Here is a 19,873-nt window from a genome sequence, read left to right as displayed (position 1 = left end):
GCTTATTGTTGGGAGGATCTGCTGCTACTTGAATCTAATCTTGCAAGGAGATCTGCTGTCACAGTATGCCATGTGTGTCTAGCGCATCTTACAGATCCACTGTAGATCGCCTTCAGCCATTCTGTGACATATAACTACATCTCGGCCGACTCCTCTTTTCATTGCCCTCTACTTTCATCTCATTTGTCTTCTGGTCCACATATGGAAACTTTAGCAAACATCTTAACATTCATATTTTAGAGGCCTCTAATTGCTCCCTTATTGTTCAGGTTTCTGTGGCATACAGGAAAGTGGATAAAATGTGCGAAGGGGAGGTGGGGGGGACATAGTGGTATTGACACAGGACTAGTAATCCAGAAACACGAGCTGACGATCTGTGGATCTGGGTTTGATCCCTCCACAGTGTTGGAATTTAAACTCAATAAAATATCTGGAATTAAAAGTCTAATGATGACCCTTAAACCATTGTCAATTGTGATTTTTAAAAAAACATCTGGTTCACTAATGTCTTTGAGGGAAGGAAATCTGCTGCCCTTAGCCAGTCTGGCCGACATGTGACTCCAGACCCACAGCAATGTGGTTGACGCTTAAATGCCTCTGAAATGGCCTAGCAAGCCACTCAGTTGTATACAACCGCTACGAAAACACAAAAAAGGAATGAAAGCGGGCAGACCACCTGACATCGACCCAGGCATCGGCAATGTCAACGGCAAACCCAGCCCGCTCGACCCTGCAAAGCCCTCCTTACTAACATCTGGGGACTTATGCCAAAGTTGAGAGAGCGGTCTCACAGACTAGTCAAGCAAGAGACTGACATCATACCTTACAGACAATGTCCCAGACACCATTATTATGATTCATGGGTATGTCCTGTCTCACAGGCAAGACAGACCCAGCAGAGGTGGTGGCACAGTGGTATACAGTCGGGTGAGAGTTGCTCTGGAGGTCTTCAACATCAACTCTGGACCCCATGAAGTCTCATGGCTTCAGGTTAAACATGGGCAAGGAAACCTGCTGATCACATAGCTGCTTGACTGGGACTGCAGCAGGTGGTGAGGGAACCAACAAGAGGGAAAATCATAATTGTCCTCATCCTCACGAACCTGCCTGCTGCAGATGCAGATGGAAATGACCACTGCGCAGTCCTTGTGGAGACAAAGTCCTGTCTTCACATCGTGTTGTGTGGCACTAACACCATGCTAAATGGAATAGACTTCGAACAGATCTCGCAACTCAATACTGCGCATCCATGAGGCGCTGTGGATCATCAACAGCAGCAGAATTGTACTCAACCACAATCTGCAACCTCATGGCCCAGCATATCCCCCACTCTACCATTACCACCAAGCCAGGGCATCAACCCTGGTTCAATGAAGAGTGCAGGAGGACATGACAGGAGCAACACCAGGCATACCTAAAAATTAGGTGTCAACCTAGAGAAGCAACAACACAGGACTACTTGTGTGCCAAACAGCATAAAGAGCAAGTGACAGAGCTAAGTGATTCCACAACAAATGCATCAAGCTTAAACACTGCATTCCTGCCACATCAAGCCATGATTGGTGGTGGACAATTAAACAGTTCACTGGAGGAGGAGGCCCCACATATATCCCCATCCTCGATGATGGAGGAGCTCAGCACATCTGTGCAAAAAACAAGGATGAAGCAGTCACAACAATCTTCTGCCAGAAGTGCCGAATGGATGATCCATCTAGGTTTCCTCCGGAGGTCCCCAGCATCACAGATGCCATTCTTCAGCCAAGATAATTCATTCCACGTGATATCAAGCAATGGGTGAAGACACTGGATACTGCAAAGGCTATGAATGCTGACAATATGAAAAATATAGGACATTCGATAGATACACAATGGAAATACATCGACATCGGGTGAAGCATACGGAGAGTAGTACTACTCAGTAGAGAAGATGCATGAAGAGATTAGCTCAGTCCTTAAGAGGATCATTCAAGAGTCTGGTAAGAGCGGGGAAGAAACGGTTTTCGAATTTGTTAGTGCGTGATCTCAGGCTTTTGTATTTTCTGCCCAATAGAAGAAGTTGGAAGAGAGAATAACCCAGGTGGGAGGGGTCTTTGATTATGCTGCCTGCTTTCCCAAGGCAGCGGCAGGTGTGGAGAGTCAGTGGATGGGAAGCTATTTTGCGTGATGGACTGGACTGTGATCACGACTCTAGTTTGTTACGGTCTTGGGCTGAGCAATTGCCATGCCAGGCTGTGATACAGCCGGACAGGTGCATCCGAAGAAATTAGTAAGAGTCAATGAGGACGTGGTGAATTTCCTCAGTTTCCTGAGGCAATATAGGCGGTGTTGTGCTTTCTTGGTCATAGTGTTGATGTGGGTGGACCAGGGCAGATGGTTGGTGATGTGCACACCCAGGAATTTGAAGCTGTCAATCATGTCTACCCCAGCACCATTGAGGCAGACAGGCCTATGTACGATATTTTGCTTCCTGAAGACAATGACCAGCTCCTAAGTTTTACTGACATTGAGGGAGAGATTGTTGTCATTACACCACTCCACTAGGTTCTCTCTCTCCCTCCTGTACTCTGACTCATCGTTGTTCGAGATCCAACCCACTGCGGTCGGGTCATCAGTAAACTGGAGTTGGATTTTGGGTTTGGATTTGTTTATTGTCACGTGTACCGAGGTACAGTCAAAAGTATTATTCTGGATGCAGCTCAAACAGACCATTCCGTACATGAAAAGAAAATACATAATAGGACAAAAATAAAATACACATTTTGCCACACAGTCATGTGTATAGAGTATAGTAGGGGTTAAGTACGCAGCCTTGCAGGGCCTGGTCTTGAAGACTATTGTGGAGAAGGTGTTGTTGCTTATCATCACTGATTGTGATCTATGGGTCAAGAAGACTAGGATCCAGTTGCAGAGGGAGGAGCCAAGTCCTATGTTTTGGAGTTTTGATACGAGCTTGGCTGGGATTATGGTGTTGAAGGCAGAGCTGTAGTTAATACATAGGAGTCTGATGTAGGTGTCCTTGTTGTTGGATGTTCCTGGGATGAGTGTAGGGCCAGGGAGATAGCATCTGCTGTGGATCAAGGCATTCTTGGGTAATAATTGGAGGTAAGAACATAAACTTGTGGTAAGCTGACAACATAGCGTTACTTGTAGAATCAGAAGAGGTTCTACAAAATAAAAGTAAAATCTAGAAGTTTAGAATATGGGCTGAATCTGAATACCAAAAAGACAAAATCACTGGTGGTCAGAAGGAATACATTATTAGAAACTAGTGAAGATTAAAGTGGATGTTGTCACACTGGAACAAGTAGATAGGATTGTCTATTTGGGACAATTGAAAGAAGATGGTTGATGTCATGTGAAGTTAGAAGAGGGATAGAGATAGCCAGAGGTAATTTTGTGAAGATGAAGGATGCGTTACCAATAAGAAAACTCAAATGTGTGACAAGGAAAAAGTTCATAAGATACTATCTTTTTAATTCATTCAAGGGACATGGACATCGCTGACTAGGCCAGCATTTCTTACCCATTCCAAATTGCCCACGAGAAGATGGGGGTGAACTGCCTTCTTGAACTGCTGCAGTTTATTATGTGGTGTAGGTACACCCACAGTGCTGTTAAGAAGGGAGTTTCAGGATTTTGATCACTTGCAGGTGGTGGTGTTCCCATGTAGGCAGGATGCCCTTGTCCTTCTAGATGGTAGAAGGTCATGGGTTTTGAAGGTGAAAAGCACAGAGAGCTTTCTTTCAGTTTTTAAACATTTTTTCCTGGGATGTGGACGTCGCTGGTACGGCCAGTATTGTTGCCATCCCTAATTGCTGTGGGTCTGGAGTTAGGATGGCATGTTTCTTCCCGAAAAGACATTAGGGAACCAGATGGGTTTTTATGATAATCGACAATGGTCACCATTAGACTTTAATTCCAGATTTATATCAAATTCAAATTGCTGTGGTGGTTTTTGCACCTGGGTCCCCAGAGCATTGCCTGCGTCTCTGAATTATTAGTTCAGTGACAATGCCATTATGCCACCACCTCATCTTTATTTCATTACTTTTAATTTAGTGAAATACAGGAATTTAAATGAAACATTACATCTGGATTGAGATTACTTGCAAGGATCAGGGAGTTCCCACATCTTGCTCTTTGATCTTTGATAATTTAATTACCACAACCATTTATTTCCCAAATGAAATACATACAGTAACAGGGCTGCCTTCTTTCCTTGCTGTGAATATCACTTCTCCAGATCTTGTAGTTGTCAGGCCCGAGCCAGATGGATAAAACCGGCGAGGAGGTGGTGGTGGTGGTGGGGATTTCATCGGTTTCTCATTTCCTGGTTCAGGCAACGTTATCTCCTCTGCAAGAAGCAATGCAGGATGTGTCACTGTACTTTACTCAAAATAATTACTCATCAACACTGACACAATAGGTATTGGGGGCAGGTTCAAGTCCAGGAACCATCATCTAGGCTTCAGGCAAAGAGCGAACTTAAAACACTCTCTTTTTGCTGCTTTTCAAGCCTTTCACGAATTATCAATTAAGCAGCCCTGTTGGTATGAATCCAGTTTATCGCTGGTGCTCAAGGTAATTTCAAATTATGATTTATTTTAACTGAGGGAGAATTCACAGGAAAAAAAAAAGATTAATTTCATCCAGTGACACCTTATTATAACTCAGCACGTTACTGTTCTGCTCAGGACTTCAATCTTTTATGGTAGTTACTTAACATATCAATGAGTTGATGTTGGTCAACGTAAAACGCCTGCGCCTACTATTTCTTTGTGACTAGCTGCTCCATACCTAGTTGCTTTACCCCATCAGATTCCTCTGGTTTTACAGTTGGCTTCTGCTCAGGTTCTACTTCCAGGCTAGGAATTCCTTTCATCATATTTGCCTGTGCCTCCACCAGAAGTCGCTCAAATTCCTTCTCGTCGTACTGATTCATGTTTTGTCTTTTTTCTTCCCATTCCCTCTCTGCTGCCTGCAATTAAGTTTAAAATTAGATCTTGAGCTTTACGTACAACTCAGCTCGGTCAAGAATGAACAAGAATTCCCCTAAAATGGAAAGAAGGCTCCAAAAAGTGAAGGAAATTTTAGAACAAATTCAAAAAGTAAACTCGAGTACCTCGATGGTCATTTTTCGGTGAATGCCCTTTTTGGTACTTGCAGCATGAATTTCATCAATGAAGAGATTTTGCCCAGGAGTAGCCTGGGGGGTTGACGACAAGCTCTGAAACTGGTGACTTGGAGCACTTTGGATTTGCGGTATTCCATCTGTCAACTCCTGAGGTCGTTTCATTGTTACTGGAGAAGACTGAACCTGCTGAACAGATGCATTCTGGGATTGTTTAGCATTGACAAGAGGGTTCTGGGTAGGATGAACCAATGCTGAAGAGTGATGAGATTGGTGAATTAGGACAGGAGAACTTTGAACATGGTGGACAACCATATGTGACTCTGACTTCACCAGAGAATTCTGCACCTCGTGAAATGCACCTGGGGGATTTTGTGGGAGATTTGCAAGGAGAATAGCAGCATGCTCCTGAATTTGTAAGGGAGAATCTTTGGACATTTCAGACTCTGTAACTGCGATCGTATTTGCTGAGGTGCTTTTCTGCACTGGATGTGTAGATTCTGTTCCTCTCAAAAGGTCTTCAGTCACGAGCCTGTAAAGAAATTGAAACATTTTAAGGAATATACATTTGGCAGAGTAAATATTTATGTAACAAAAAAATTTTTTTTTTAAGGAATAGAGTTATGTCTTCTGGTTCTCAAAAGTTCAAAATAATTCCACTTTAGACTCAAATGTTGGAGCTTCCTTGAGTGTATATTTTCAGCTCTCCATATGATTGGTGGACTGTTATTCGAAACCTGACCGTTGTGAATTGTGATGGACAATTAAACAACTAACTGGGGAAGAAGGCTCCACAAGTATCACCATCCTCATTGATGGGAGAGCCCGCGTATCAGCACAAAGGGAGCTTGGAAATATTCCAGCAGTAATTTCAAGTATCCAACCTCCAGAACTAGGTATGCCCTAATCAAGCTGTACCAGTGCAGCTACAACACTGTCATCTCCACAACATTTTGGAAGACTGCCTGTTCACAAAAAGCAGGAAAAAGCCAACCAGGCCAATTACCATCCCATCAGTCTGCTCTTGCATATCAGAAAAATGATGGAAGGGGTCATCCACAGTGCTATCCAGGTGGCACTTACTCGGCAATAACCCGCTCACTGACACTCCGTTTTGGTTCCACCAGTGCTATTCAGTTTCTGACCTTATCACAGCCTTAGTCCAAACATGGACAATAGAGCTGAGCTCAAGAGGTGTGATGAGAATGACTGCACTGACATCAAGACCACAATTGACTGAATGTGGCATCAAGGAACCCTCGCGAAACTGGAGTCAATGAGAGTCAGGGAGAAAATGCTCCACTGATTGGAATCATACCAAGCTCCAAAGAAGATGGTGGTGGTTTCTGGAAGTCAACCATCGCAGTCCCAGGGTATAACTGCTGGATTTCCTCAGGGTACAATCTTAGACCCAACTATCTTCAGTTGATTCATCAATGACCTTCCCTCTATCATAAGGTCAGAAATGGGAATGTTTGCTGATGACTGCACAATGTTCAGCACCATTCACCACTCCTCAGCCGAAGCAGTCATTATCTATATACAGCAGCATCTGGACAAAATTCAGGTTTGGGCTGATAAGTGGCGAGTAATTTTCATGCCATTCTAGTGCCAGGCAATGGCCACCATCAACAACAGAGAATCTAATCATTGCCCCTTGACATTCAATGGCATTATCATTTCTGACACCCTCACTATCGTCAACTTTGGTTGGGTTACCATTGACCAGATATTGAACTATATATTGTGGCTACAAGAACAGGTCAGAGGCTGGGAATCCTGCAGTGAGTATCTCACCTTCTTACTCCCCAAAGCCTGTCCACCATCTACAAGGCACAAGTCAAGAGTATAATAGGATATTCTCCACTTGCCTGTTATTGGGTCAAAATCCTGGAATTCCCTTTATTAACAGCACCGTGGGTGCACCTACACCTGATGAACTGGAGCAGTTCAAGGCAATGATGAGCCAAGGGCAATTAGGGATAAGCAACAATTGCTGGCCTACTCATTTATGAGGTTTCTGCTGGCACACTTATACACAGACCAGTTGCAATTAGCTAATCTTGCAGAAATGAAATGAAAATCGCTTATTGTCACAAGTAGGTGTCAAATGAAGTTACTGTGAAAAGCCCCTAGTCGCAACATTCTGGCGCCTGTTCGGGGAGGCTGGTACAGGAAGTAGGAGGAATAGAGCACTGGGACTGAAAAACGTGGAGAGAACAGGTCAAACGGGGTTGAGGAAGGAGAACATGATTCAATTAGGGGATGGTATCAGTGTTAAGTATTCTATGAATTCAGTAGTGTTATTGCTGTCCTCTGAAATTAGGAGTGTTTCACTGTCTTGTCTGAACTCACTAGCCTGCCTGATAACAACTGGATTATGTTCCAAATTCCAACTATTGGATGAGTCTGCTGCTTCCAATATTGTTGTGGAAATAGATACATCCTGAAGTGTACAATGCTTGACAATGAAGATCTATTTTGAAGATTTGCCAAAAATCCCATCTCTGTTTTCAAAAACTACATCATTCAAACAAGGAGTGAAATTCTCCGACCCCCCGCAGGGTCGGGGAATCGCCTGGGGCCTTCGTAAATCCCACTCCCGCCGTGGCCGGAATTCTCCGCCACCCGGGAATCGGCGGGGGCGGGAATTGCGGGGCCCCCCGCAGCATTCTCCGGCCCACAATGGGCCGAAGTCCCGCCGCTGTCAGGCCTCTCCCGCCGACGTGGTTTGAACCACCTCTGTGCCGGCGGGAGCAGACGGTGCGAGTGGTTCCCGGGGTCCTGGATGGGGGCGCGGGGTGATCGGACACTGGCGGGTGCCCCCACGGTGGCCTGGCCCATGATCAGGGCCCACCGATCGGCGGGCGGGCCTATGCCGTGGGGGCACTCTTTTTCTTCCGCCGCCGCCACGGCCTCCACCATGACGGAGGCGGAAGGGACCCCCTCCACCGCGCATGTGGCGGTGGTGATGTCAGCAGGCGGCTGGCGTGGCGCCAAAGGGCGGAGCGGGAGCCAGTCCGGCGCAGGCCTAGCCCCTAAAGGTGCGGAGAATCCCACACCTTTGGGGAGGCCCGACGCCGGAGTGGTTGGCGCCACACCGCTATGCCGGGACCTCCCGCCCCGCCGGGTAGGGGAGAATACCACCAAAGATCAGCAAAAGCACACGCTGCTGGCCATGAATAGAATGGGAAATTTTAAGGTGAAGAAAATCAGCTTTCATAACTACAAACAGGATAGATTTGAAGTTGCTAGGTTAGGTAAAGGGGACTGGGATCAAAGACTAAATAGATTTTTGAATGATTTAAAGTACTAAAGATGCTCTTGGTTGGAGACATCCTATTTAATAGAATAGTCTTCGGAATACGCTTTCCCCTTAGCTAAACATCCACTCCCTCCACCACTAATGCACAGTGGCAGCTGTGTCTATGAGATGCACTGCAGGAACGCACGTTAGGCAGCACCCAATCACGTGACCTCTCCCATCTAGAAGGACAAGGGCAGCAAATGCATGGGAAAACCACTCCTTGCAATTTCCCCTCCAAGTTGTACAGCATCCTGACTTGGAGCTATATCGCCGTTCAGTTTAGAGTTCCAGTTTAGAGCTGGATCATAATCCTGGAAGTCCCTTTCGAACAGCACATGGACTGCAGCAGTTCAAGGCAGAAACTCACCGCTACTCTCTCAAGGTAATTAGGGATGGGCAATAAATGCTGGCTTATCCAGTGATACTCACATCCCATGAACAAATAAGAAAATATCCTCACGTTAAACAGCACGGTAGCACAGGGGTTAGCACTGTTGCTTCACAGCGCCAAGGCCCCAGGTTCAATTCCCAGCTTAGGTCACTGTGTGTGCGGAGTCTGCACGTCCTCCCCGTGTCTGCGTGGATTTCCTCCGGATGCTCCGGTTTCCTCCCACAAGTCCCGAAAGATGTGCTGTTAGATGAATTGAACATTCTGAATTCTCCCTCCATGTACCCGAACTGGCGCCGGAGTGTGGCGACCAGGGAATTTTCACAGTAACTTCATTGCTAGTGTTAATGTAAGCCTACTTGACACTAATAAAGATTTATTATTGTTCAGTCTTAGTTCAATTTATGATTCCCAGGCAAAATAATACTTGTTGAAAACAGTGACAATGATGACAAAATAAGTACAATACAAAGATTTTGCTCTGATGGGCGTTACCTTCTTAAACCTGTGAGTATCTCGGTCATACTTTTGACTCTCTTCAGCAGACTCTCCAACTTATGAGGCTCTTCCTTCAAGAACTTCACTGCTTCTACTTCCACACGGAGAACTGCCCGCATCTTATTTTGCAAAGTGGGGAACTCAGCTGGGGATAAATACAAACCAAACCTTTCAAGCCTTGTGCACAGAAGAAACACAGGCAACTCTTAACTTTTGTACTCCAATCAGAATCAATGATAAAGTCAAAGGAATACGTACAACAGTATTTCTGCCTTCTCAACTTTAAAGGCTGTCTCTCCTCAACTACTTTGCATTGACCTTTTGTGCTAAATGACCTGTTTCTGTGCTATAAGTACTAGATAATAAAATTGAATCATGCAGCTATGTATGATTTAATTAGCCCAAGATGAAAGCTATTTTCACCACTCACGTTTCAATGGTTCTAACAAAATTACAACAAAAAGTGACATTTGAAGATTCAAAATGCTCAATAATTCTCAGAGGTCCACAGCACAGAAATTACCCTTCGGTCCTTTGCGTTTGTACTGGTCAAAAATAACCACCCAACTATTCTAATCCCATTTTCCAGCACTATGCCCATAGTCTTACATGCCATGGCATCGCAAGTGCACATCTATATACTTCTTAAATGTTATGAGGCTCTCTGCCTCCACCACCCTTACAGGCAGTGACACCATTCTCTGTGTGAAAAAGTTTTTCCTCACATACCCTCTCAACCTCCTGGCCCTTGCCTTAAATCTATGCCCCCTGGTCATTGAATAGAGTCGTAGAGGTCTACAGCACAGAAATAGCCCTTTGGCCCATTGCATCTGCGCCAGTCTAAAACAACCAGCTAACTATTCTAATCCCATTTTAAAGCACAGCCCATCTGCATGTCTGGCATGGCATTGCAAGTTCACATCTAAATACTTCTTAAATTTTATGAGGGTCTCCACCTCCACCACCCTTTCAGTCCGTGGGTTCCAGACTCCCACCACCCACTGGGTGAAAATATTTTCCCTCACATCCCCTCTCAACCTCCTGCTCCTTACCTTAAATCTATTCACTCTGGTCATTCATCCTTCCACAAAGGGGAAAAGTTTCTTCCTGTCTACTCTATCTATACCTCTCATAATTTTATACATCTCACTCAAGACCCCCCTCAGTCTCCTCTGCTCCAAGAAAAACAACTCAGTCCAGCCAATCTCTCTTCATAACACTCTTGGTTAATCACCTCTGCACCCTTTCCAGTGCTATCACATCCCTCCTATAATGTGGATTCCAGAACTGCACACAATACTCTAGCTGTGGTCTAACCAATGTTTTATACAGTTCCAGCATAATCCCCCCTGCTCTTAAACCCTACGCCTCAGCTAATAAAGGCAAGTATACCATATGCCTTCTTAACCACTGCATTCACATGCCCTGCTACCTTACACGATCGGTGTACATGCACACCAAGGTCCCTCTGATCCTCGGTGCTTCCCAGAGTCCTTCCGTTCATCATGTATTCCCTTGTTTGTCCTGCCCAAATGCATCACCTCCCTCTTATCTGGATTGAATTCCATTAGTCCCTGATCAGCCCATCTAACCAGCTCCTGTATCTAAGGCTATCCACCTCAATATTTCCCACCAATTTCCATACCATCCGCGAACTTACTACCCTCCTGTTTTCATGTCTAAATCATTTATATAAACCACAAAGAGCAAGGGCCTCAACACTGATCCCTACGGGACCCCACTGGGTACAGTCGTTTAGTCAGAAAAACACCCCTCAACCATCACCCTCTGCCTCCTGCCATTCAGCCAATTCTGGATCTAATTTTTCAAATTTCCTTGGATCCCTTGGGCACTTAGCTATGCCATAAGTCTCCCATGTGGGACCTATCAGAAGGTCTTGCTGAAATCCAAGTAGACTACGTCAGATGTATTGTCCACATCTACACACCTGATCACCTCTTTGAAAAATTAAATCATGTTGGTCAGACATGACCTCCCTTAACCAACCATGCTATCTGTTTCTGATTAATTCCTTCCTCTCCAAATGCAGTTTAATTCTCTCTCTCAGAATTGTTTCCAATAGTTTCCCCACCACTGAGGTTAGACAAACTGGCCCCAGTTTTCTGGTTGATCCTTTCCTCCCTTCTTGAATAATGGTGCCACATTGACTATCCTCCAGTCCTCCGGCACCTCGCCTGTGGCCAGAGAGGGATTAAAAATTATTGCCAACGCCCTGCTAAATCCTCCCTTGCCTCACTCAACAGTCTGGGATTCATTTCATCATTCGTAGATTTGCCTTCATGGTCTTTTTTCCAATGCAAGGTGTGTGAAAAGAACAGAGGCAAAACCAGCAAAACACATCAATTACACACATTAGTGGAAGTAATAAGATAACCAAATGCTGTGGCTCAACTATTTCAAACTCAAAGTAATTTAGAGAGAGTGATGACATTGACAACATGCATTTATAATGTGCCACAGACATAGAATAACACCTCAACGCATTACTGAGGATGGCCAGAGGGTCAGAGGTGTGTTTGAAGGAAGGCCTCAACGGAGGAGCCGGTAAAGCGATAGAAAAGGAATTCCAGCATATGGAACCTCAAAAGCTGCATGCACAACCTCCAGTGTTGGATTGAAAGGAGGTAGTGAGCCATAAAGAGCCGGAGTTCGAGGAACGCATCTACGGGAGGCTGTGAAACTGCAGGAGGTTGCAGAGATGGGCAGCGGGGAAGTTATGAAGTAATCGAAACAGAAGGATGATTTTAAATAAGAAAAATTGGCGGATCAGGAGCCAATATAGGTCAGCAACGAATGATGTGGTTAATGGACATCACTCCTTACCAAACTGTTCTGCTCAGTACTTACACGTTTAATGGAAGATCCTTACCTTTCAGACCAGCCAGCGATTCCCCCACCTGACGCAGAGCAACTGCACCCTCCTCCACATCTTTCAAAGTGATCATTTGTTGTGCTGAAGGGGCATCCTTATTCAGACCATCTATGGATTTTTCTAACCCACTGTAGATTAAGAAAGGAACATGCCAGATTAGAGCAGCCGTCATTTTGCTACACCATTGCAACTTTTGACAATAAGACTTCATCATTGTTCTACTTCTGTAGAAACTCATCTGTAGAATCTTCCCACTATGTGTGTGGAAAATCAGCGTTTTGAAGGGCCGTCAGAAATCTATCCAAGATTGCGCCGGAGCATGGTGACTCTGCGAGCTCTCTCCCCCATCCCTTTTCTTTTATCTCCTATCAGCGTTCTGACCTACTAAAACTATTTTCCTCCTCTTATATAATTACTTCACGAGCATCAAAGGAGCCTACTGCTCCATTCCCCAACCTCACTTTGGCAAATCTGACCACAAGTTGGTATTCCTACTTCCAGCTTACAAACAGCAACTCAAGCGTTCTGAGCCAGTCAAGAAAACAGTGCAGTGCTGGTCTGAGGAATCTGAGGACATCCTCCGCGACTGCTTGAAGACTGTGGACTGGTCCATATTCAAGACCGCGGCAGCTAACCTGGACGAGTATGCAACCACCGTCACAGACTTCATCAGTAAGTGTGTAGAGGACTGTGTACCAAAGAACACAATAGGGATATTCCCCAATCTGAAACCCTGGCTCAACCAAAAGGTTCACTCCCTGAAGTTCCGGATGGAGGTGTTCAAGTCTGACGACCCTGACCTATGTAAGAAATCCAGGTATGACATACGGAAAGCCATCAGGGATGCAAAAAGACACTATCTCATAAAACTAGAATCCCAGGCCAACAATACTAAACCACGACAACTTAGGCAGGGGCTACATAATATCACAGGCTATAAGCAAGGCCAGGCGGAATATCTGGGGCAGGAGTATCCCTACCCAATCATCTGAACAAGTTCTATGCCCGCTTTGAGCAGTCAGCCAATGTATCAGTGCCACCCGCCCCAACAGCCCTGGACACACCCATACCCACTATTACAGCCTCCGAGGTAAGAGCTGCTTTCTTGAAAGTGAATCCGCGGAAAGCGACGGGCCCCGACGGAGTCCCTGGGCGAGCACTCAGAGTCTGCGCAGACCAGCTGGCGAGTGTATTCGCAGATATCTTCACCACCTCACTCCTCCGCTCTGAGGCCCCAAGAAGACCATCATAATACCAGTACCAAGAAGAACAAGGTAGCCTGCCTCAATGACTACCGACCAGTTATCATGAAATGCTTCGAGTGGCTAGTCATGAGACGGATCACTGCCAGCCTCCCAGACGGCCTCGATCCACTGCAGTTTGCTTATCACCGCAACCGGTCCACAGCAGATGCTATCTCACTGGCTCTGCAATCAACACTCGAACACCTCGACAACAAGGATACCTATGTAGGACTGCTGTTCATCGACTCCAGCTCCGCCTTCAACACCATTATCCCAACAAGACTAATAACCAAACTCCGCAATCTTGGACTTGACCCCTCCCTGGGCAGCTGGATCCTCGACTTCCTCACCAACAGACAGCAATCTGTCAGGATAGGCAACAGCACCTCCTCCACAATAGTCCTCAACACCGGAGCCCCGCAAGGATGTGTGCTCAGTCCTCTACTGTACTCCCTATACACACATGACTGTGTGGTAAGATTTAACTCCAACTCAATCTATAAGATTGCGGATGATACGACTGTGGTGGGCCGCATCTCAAACAACGACATATCAGACTACAGAAGGGAGATAAATCACTTGCTGGCATGGTGTACAGAAAACAACCTCTCTCTAAATGTTGGAAAGACCAAGGAACTGATCATTGACTTCATGAAGCGTAGCATGAAGCACACTTCCGTCTGCCTCAATGGCTCCGAAGTGGAGATGGTCGATAGCTTTAAATTCCTGGGGGTCACCATCACCAACAGTCTGTCCTAGTCCTCTCACATTAATGCAACAGTCAAGAAAGCCCAACAACATCGCTACTTCCTACGGAAGCTAAAGAAATTTGGCATGTCTGCATCGACTCTCACAAACTTCTACAGATGTGTAATAGAGATCATCCTATCCGGCTGCATCACAGCCTGGTATGGCAACTGCTCGGTCCAAGATCGCAAGAAACTGCAGAGTCTGGTGAACTCAGCCCAATGCCTCACACAAATTTGCCATCCCCACCTCCCGTTGCCTCAGGAAGGCAGACAGCATTATCAGAGACCCCTCCCACCCAGACATTGCCTTCTTCCAGACCCTTCCATCAGGCAGAAGGTACAGAAGTCTGAAGACTCGCACATCCAGACATAGGAACAGCTTCTTCCCCACAGCTACAAGACTCCTCAACGACTCCCCCTCGGACTGATCTATTCCCTGTAAGAACACTATTCACGATGCCCTATGCTGCTCTTGCTCATGTATTTGCTTTGTTTGGCCCCTTGTTCCGCACTGTAACCAATCACTGCTTGTCGATGTACCGTTTGTTAATGTTCTCTGTTGATTATTCTTTGGTCTACTATGTACATACTGTGTATGTTCCCTCGGCCGCAGAAAAATACTTCTTTAATTTTTTTTCTTTTTCTTTTTAAATTTAGAGTACCCAATTCATTTTTTCCAATTAAGGGGCAATTTAGTGTGGCCAATCCACCTAGCCTGCACACTTTTTGGGTTGTGGGGGCGACACCCACGCAAACACGGGAAGAATGTGCAAACTCCACACGGACAGTGACCCAGCGCCGGGATCGAACCTGGGACCTCGGCGCCGTGAGGCTGCAGTGCTAACCACTGCACCGCCGTGCTGCCAGAAAAATACTTTTCACTGTACTTCGGTAAACGTCACAATAAATCAAATCAAATGAAATCTTATTCAGAACCTTCTATTCAGTTGATTGTTGGGAAGAATGTTTCCCCGGGGTGTTTATTTGCTGTAGCCTGCTTCGATACAAGTTTGAATAAAATGCGTTTATAAAAAAACCTTCTAACACGAAACGATAAAGGTCCATATTTAAAATATTAATTTGTTTCTTCTCTCTTCTGGCGTTTCCTGACCTTCTAGGTGTTTCCAGCACTTTCTGATTTTGGTTCTTATAGCATGTTGCTGCTTGCCTAAAGAACCTGATTATCCTAGCACTAAGGTCATTGAAGCCCGATGTTACCAGACAGGGCATTGTGACTTTTTTTAGAAGTTAAGTACCCAATTATTTTTTTTTTAAATCAAGGGGCAATTTAGCATGGCCAATCCACCTACCCTGCACGTCTTTGGGTTGTGGGGGTGAGAACCATGCAGACACGGGAAGAACTTCACATCGACAGACCCATGGCTAGTTTCGAACCTGGGTCCTCAGTGCCGTGAGGCAGCAGTGCTAACCCAGGGCATCTCGACTTACCACATGGAAATGGCATAGTTCTGGTGTCCATTAATCTGTAACAACTTGAGGAGAAGGAGGAGGAAAATTCAAGAAAAAAGGAAATCTTAGCCAAAAGTGAGTTTTAATAATATAACACTAGAGGGCAGCACCTGATCAGAAAAAATATGAACTCAAAATGTTGCATTTTAACATAATAAAGCAAGAGGCCAGACAATGGTGTAGATTAGCTCGACCTGAAAAACCAACTTTTACCATTATTAACTGTGTGATATGTCAGTCAAACAAATGCAGCAATTGGTTCCTCAACTACAGGAATACTTTTCATACTTATTGACCGAACATTGATCGGTATCACTACTGGTGGAAGCAAACTTTGTTCACATCAACTCCTGAGCTTTTCCTTTGAGCTTGATTCTGCAGCATTTACTATTATTCAAAATTGGTACTTCCCAATGGTGGGTCAGTAACCAGTTCCTTTCCAGACGTTTATTTCACTCAATGATCATTCTGTTTTCTGCCAGTTTTAACAAAGCATCATGCTGAGCATTCTCCCATCACATTTAGATGGCACTGATTTCCTCGGTAAAAGTAATGTTCCGCTTATAATTGTGGTTGTTCTTCACTTGGATCTGTATCTGGGGTTCATGCCAATTGAGCTTAATTAAAATTCTGCTTCAAACAAGGTTACAATATGCTTCATGTAGCACGCACCTGTTACTTTAGTGAACTGCAATGGGGTGGGCATGCTGAAAAGCATTTTTGTCCCCACTCTGCTATGAATCAATACTTCCTTTTTAAAAGAAAAATGGTTCCAAAATATGTTGTGAGAAGTGATTTTATACAGTGAAACAACACCAGCACACACACTCGATTGCTCCTTTAGTTTATCCAATGAGAAGTTGAGCTTTACAGCTAAGATAGTGTCAGCTACAATCACCAGTTTGTGCTGAGTCTAGTAACAAAAGCGAAGCTAGCAATGATGGGCAAAGCAACTGGCTTCACTGCCCCCTCTCCTCTTTCCATCCATACAGGTAAGGGCAAAGTAATGTTCAATGCTGCTAGCCCAACTAAACAACCAGCCTACTCATTGTCAAAGTTCAAACATAAATGAGTGGCATATGGCATGGCAATTCTGGGTGGATCCATATCAGAGTGGTGAATCAACACAGCGAACAGAAAACATTATTCAGAGTAAAACGTATCTGTGATTTGCAGTTTGATAGGTTTCTATTGGTTGCATCAGTTAAAGCATACTTGGTTTTGACAGGGATAGAAAGAACCCTTTAAGTTCAAATATTTATTGTTCATTATTTTATGTGCTTGGTTGCTTTAGATACACAAGGTCTGTTCAAACACAAGAGAGCACCAACTAGTTTGTCCACCAGCAGGTTTATTCAGTTAAAGCTATAAACAGACCAATACAAGGCTGTTCCTGAAGCTGACCTCAACTCTGCTCAGAAACCAGGTGAGACCTAGGAGCGTGATGGAGGAGGGCTTTTATTGATAATTCTTCTTTCTGACGGAATAAAGAAATGGAGGCATTGGAAGAATTGCAAATAAGGCCATGTGCTTTATGTGGACTCTGCTGTCTCAAAATTGAGGGAGTTTGGAAGTAAATTCTGCATGGATGAACAAAAATCAAGGCAAGTCAATGAAGAAGTATTAATGTAGAAATCATTCAAATTCCTGGTAGCTACTAATCATGAGCTTATTTGGGCCCGTACTTGTTTCCTAAACTAGATATAGGGCGGAATTCTCCGCTCCCGCGAAAAATCGGGAAGGCTGTCGTGAACTCGGCTGTCGTGAACTCGAGGGGCCGAAAGGGCTCCTTCTGCACTGCAGAGATTCTATGATTCCATTTTATTCTAATGATTCTATTAAACCTTTGCTTACTCAAAAATAAGACATTGACTACATGTGAGTGAGAAACCACAACAATCTGTTCTATTTCTCCATCCAAACTAGTAACAGGAGGAGGCCATTTGGTACTTCGAGCCTGCTCTGACATTCAATAAGAGCATAGCTGATCAGATCGTGGCCCCAAATCCGCATTCCCGCCAACCCCCGATAGCCTTAGACTCCCTTGTTAGTCACGAATCTATCTATCTCAGCCGCCACCGCTATCTGTGGAAGAGAGTTCCAAAGGCTTACAACCCTCAGAGAAAAACTGTCTCCTCATCTCTACCTTAAATGGGAGATCCCTTTTTTAAAGCTGTGTCTGCTTGTTCTAGCCTCTCCTACAAAGGGAAACATCCATTCACCATATAACACAGTAATAATAATCACTTATTGTCACAAGTAGGCTTCAATGAGGTTAATGTGAAAAGCCCCTAGTCGCCACTTTCCGGCGCCTGTTCGGGGAGGCCAGTATGGGAATTGTTCTACATTGCAAGCCAGCTATTTAGCCCACTGTGCTAAACCAGCCCCCCTCCACTAAATTCAAAATGGTCAAGGATTCCATGGGCATTAAACACTGTCGGAAAATGATAAATAATGTAGCCTACACCATTCATTTAAAGTCAGAAATCCCAGTAACATGGACTTTTCAAACCAAAAATCCACTTGGGTAGCAAATGGTTAGTGCTGTGCCCATTTTTCTGGTCAAATAAATTTGGGAGACTATGCTGTGCCCCAGGAAAACTTGAAAATTGTCCAAAGCCATTTTTCAGGCAACTGAGGCAGCCACTCTTTTCATATACTAATGAGGGACCTAATGTCAGTTTTAGGTATACATTGAAAAATAGGGCAGCTATTTCTGCATCCAGACCAGGGCTGGGATTCTCCGAGCCCACGGCGGTCGGAGAATCGGCATTGACGGCGAAAATTCCCGCCACAACGCTCCGACGACCGGATAATCGGCGGCAATCGCGTGTGGTCAATGTGGCACCAGGCCCGCGACCAGGGGCTATCGATTGGCGGACGCGCACGATCTGGGGGGGAGGCCTACCTTCTTCCGCGTGGGCCCACTGTGTCGCTACGCCTTGTTGCGCAGCGGCGGTGCGGAAACAGCCACTACGCGCATGCGCGGACCTGCGCCGGCAGTGCAGGGCCGCGTATCGGCGCCAGAGCTGCGTGGAGCACTCCGATGCCATGCTGGTCCCATGTGGGCCACTGAATTGCTGGGCCAAGAGGCCTGTTGACACCAGCGTGAAACACTCCGGTGTTTACGCCAGCGTCAACACTTAGCCAGGATTTTGGAGAAACCCAACCCAGAACTCTGCATCAGTCAGGTTTTTCACAGATGCAGCCTAACAAGCAAAAAACAAGCTACGATTTTTAAAAAACGACATGTTGAGCCAGGATGACCATTAGTGTCCATCCCAGCTCCAGAATGTTCTTCATGGAGGCTAAACATGGATCAGTTTGTTTCCCGGCATTTAACCAAGAGCAACTGCTCGCAGGCCCAGTTTACCTAGCCGGCAGTTTGCCCAGATCACTGAAATGACATCCAAAGGAACGATTTCAGTTCGGCCTCGGGCCTCCCATTGATGTTCATGCTTCTCCACAGCAACGATTCTGAGCCTGAAAATGGAGCCCGGTTCAAATCGGAACACCACCCTCCGCATCCCATCCTCGTCTTACCATGCACATAAAATTGTTGGCAAAAAATATTCCTGTTGTAAAGAAGTTCCTGACATAAAAACAAATCATGAGAGACTGCCAAGATTATATGCTTAGAAAGCAATGGTATTAATCAGGTAACTGTCCATTCGGCTGATGCAATTTGCTGGAAAAATCTGATAGTTTACAGCACTGCTCAGAAAATTCCACAGTCAAAATATAGAACAGTAAATTGATTAAAGGTCATGAACATATCAAGATCACGAACATACAAAATCACAAGATAATTACAGATAAAAAAGCCCATTTGGCCAATCTTATTTCATCCGTCTAGTAGGATCATAGCGTGCCCTCGGTAGCAATTAACTGTTTTTACATTATTGCAGGGTTGCACGGATCCAGAGAGCTGGGTAGGTCATAAGTACGTCAGTATTACGGGCTGGATTCTCAGACCACACAGAATTTGCAAGTTAGCCTCAAACTCCTGAAGGCAGTGAGGGCCGGGTTAGGCACGTGCAGGCGAGCCCACCCTGCCTGCTCAAGTGCAGGTAAAATAACAGGTCACCCTGTAAAGGGGTCATTTTCCCACCCACCATCCTCCACACCTCCGCCATCCCACATTGATAGCCTGGCTGTAAAACCCATTTTTTAAGAAAGGCTTAAAAATGTTA

General features: G+C 45.2%; 1 protein-coding gene across 15 annotated transcripts in view; it reads right to left on the bottom strand.

The window, feature by feature from the left end:
- The window catches only part of LOC119966444 (sickle tail protein homolog), a 764,531-nt gene that overhangs the window by 35,622 nt on the left and 709,036 nt on the right, over positions 1 to 19,873 (bottom strand). For all 15 annotated transcript variants that reach the window (XM_038798122.1, XM_038798124.1, XM_038798119.1 and 12 more), the window contains 5 exons: positions 12,215 to 12,345; positions 9,322 to 9,469; positions 5,123 to 5,663; positions 4,798 to 4,978; positions 4,197 to 4,354 (listed from right to left, as the gene is read on the bottom strand). In XM_038798122.1, the coding sequence (XP_038654050.1) occupies positions 4,197 to 4,354; positions 4,798 to 4,978; positions 5,123 to 5,663; positions 9,322 to 9,469; positions 12,215 to 12,345 (1,159 nt within the window). The remainder of the gene's footprint in view (positions 1 to 4,196; positions 4,355 to 4,797; positions 4,979 to 5,122; positions 5,664 to 9,321; positions 9,470 to 12,214; positions 12,346 to 19,873) is intronic.

This window comes from Scyliorhinus canicula, chromosome 5 (genome assembly GCF_902713615.1).
Source record: "Scyliorhinus canicula chromosome 5, sScyCan1.1, whole genome shotgun sequence".
In the NCBI taxonomy this organism is placed as follows: domain Eukaryota; kingdom Metazoa; phylum Chordata; class Chondrichthyes; order Carcharhiniformes; family Scyliorhinidae; genus Scyliorhinus; species Scyliorhinus canicula.
This window is presented reverse-complemented; position numbering and strand designations above follow the sequence as displayed.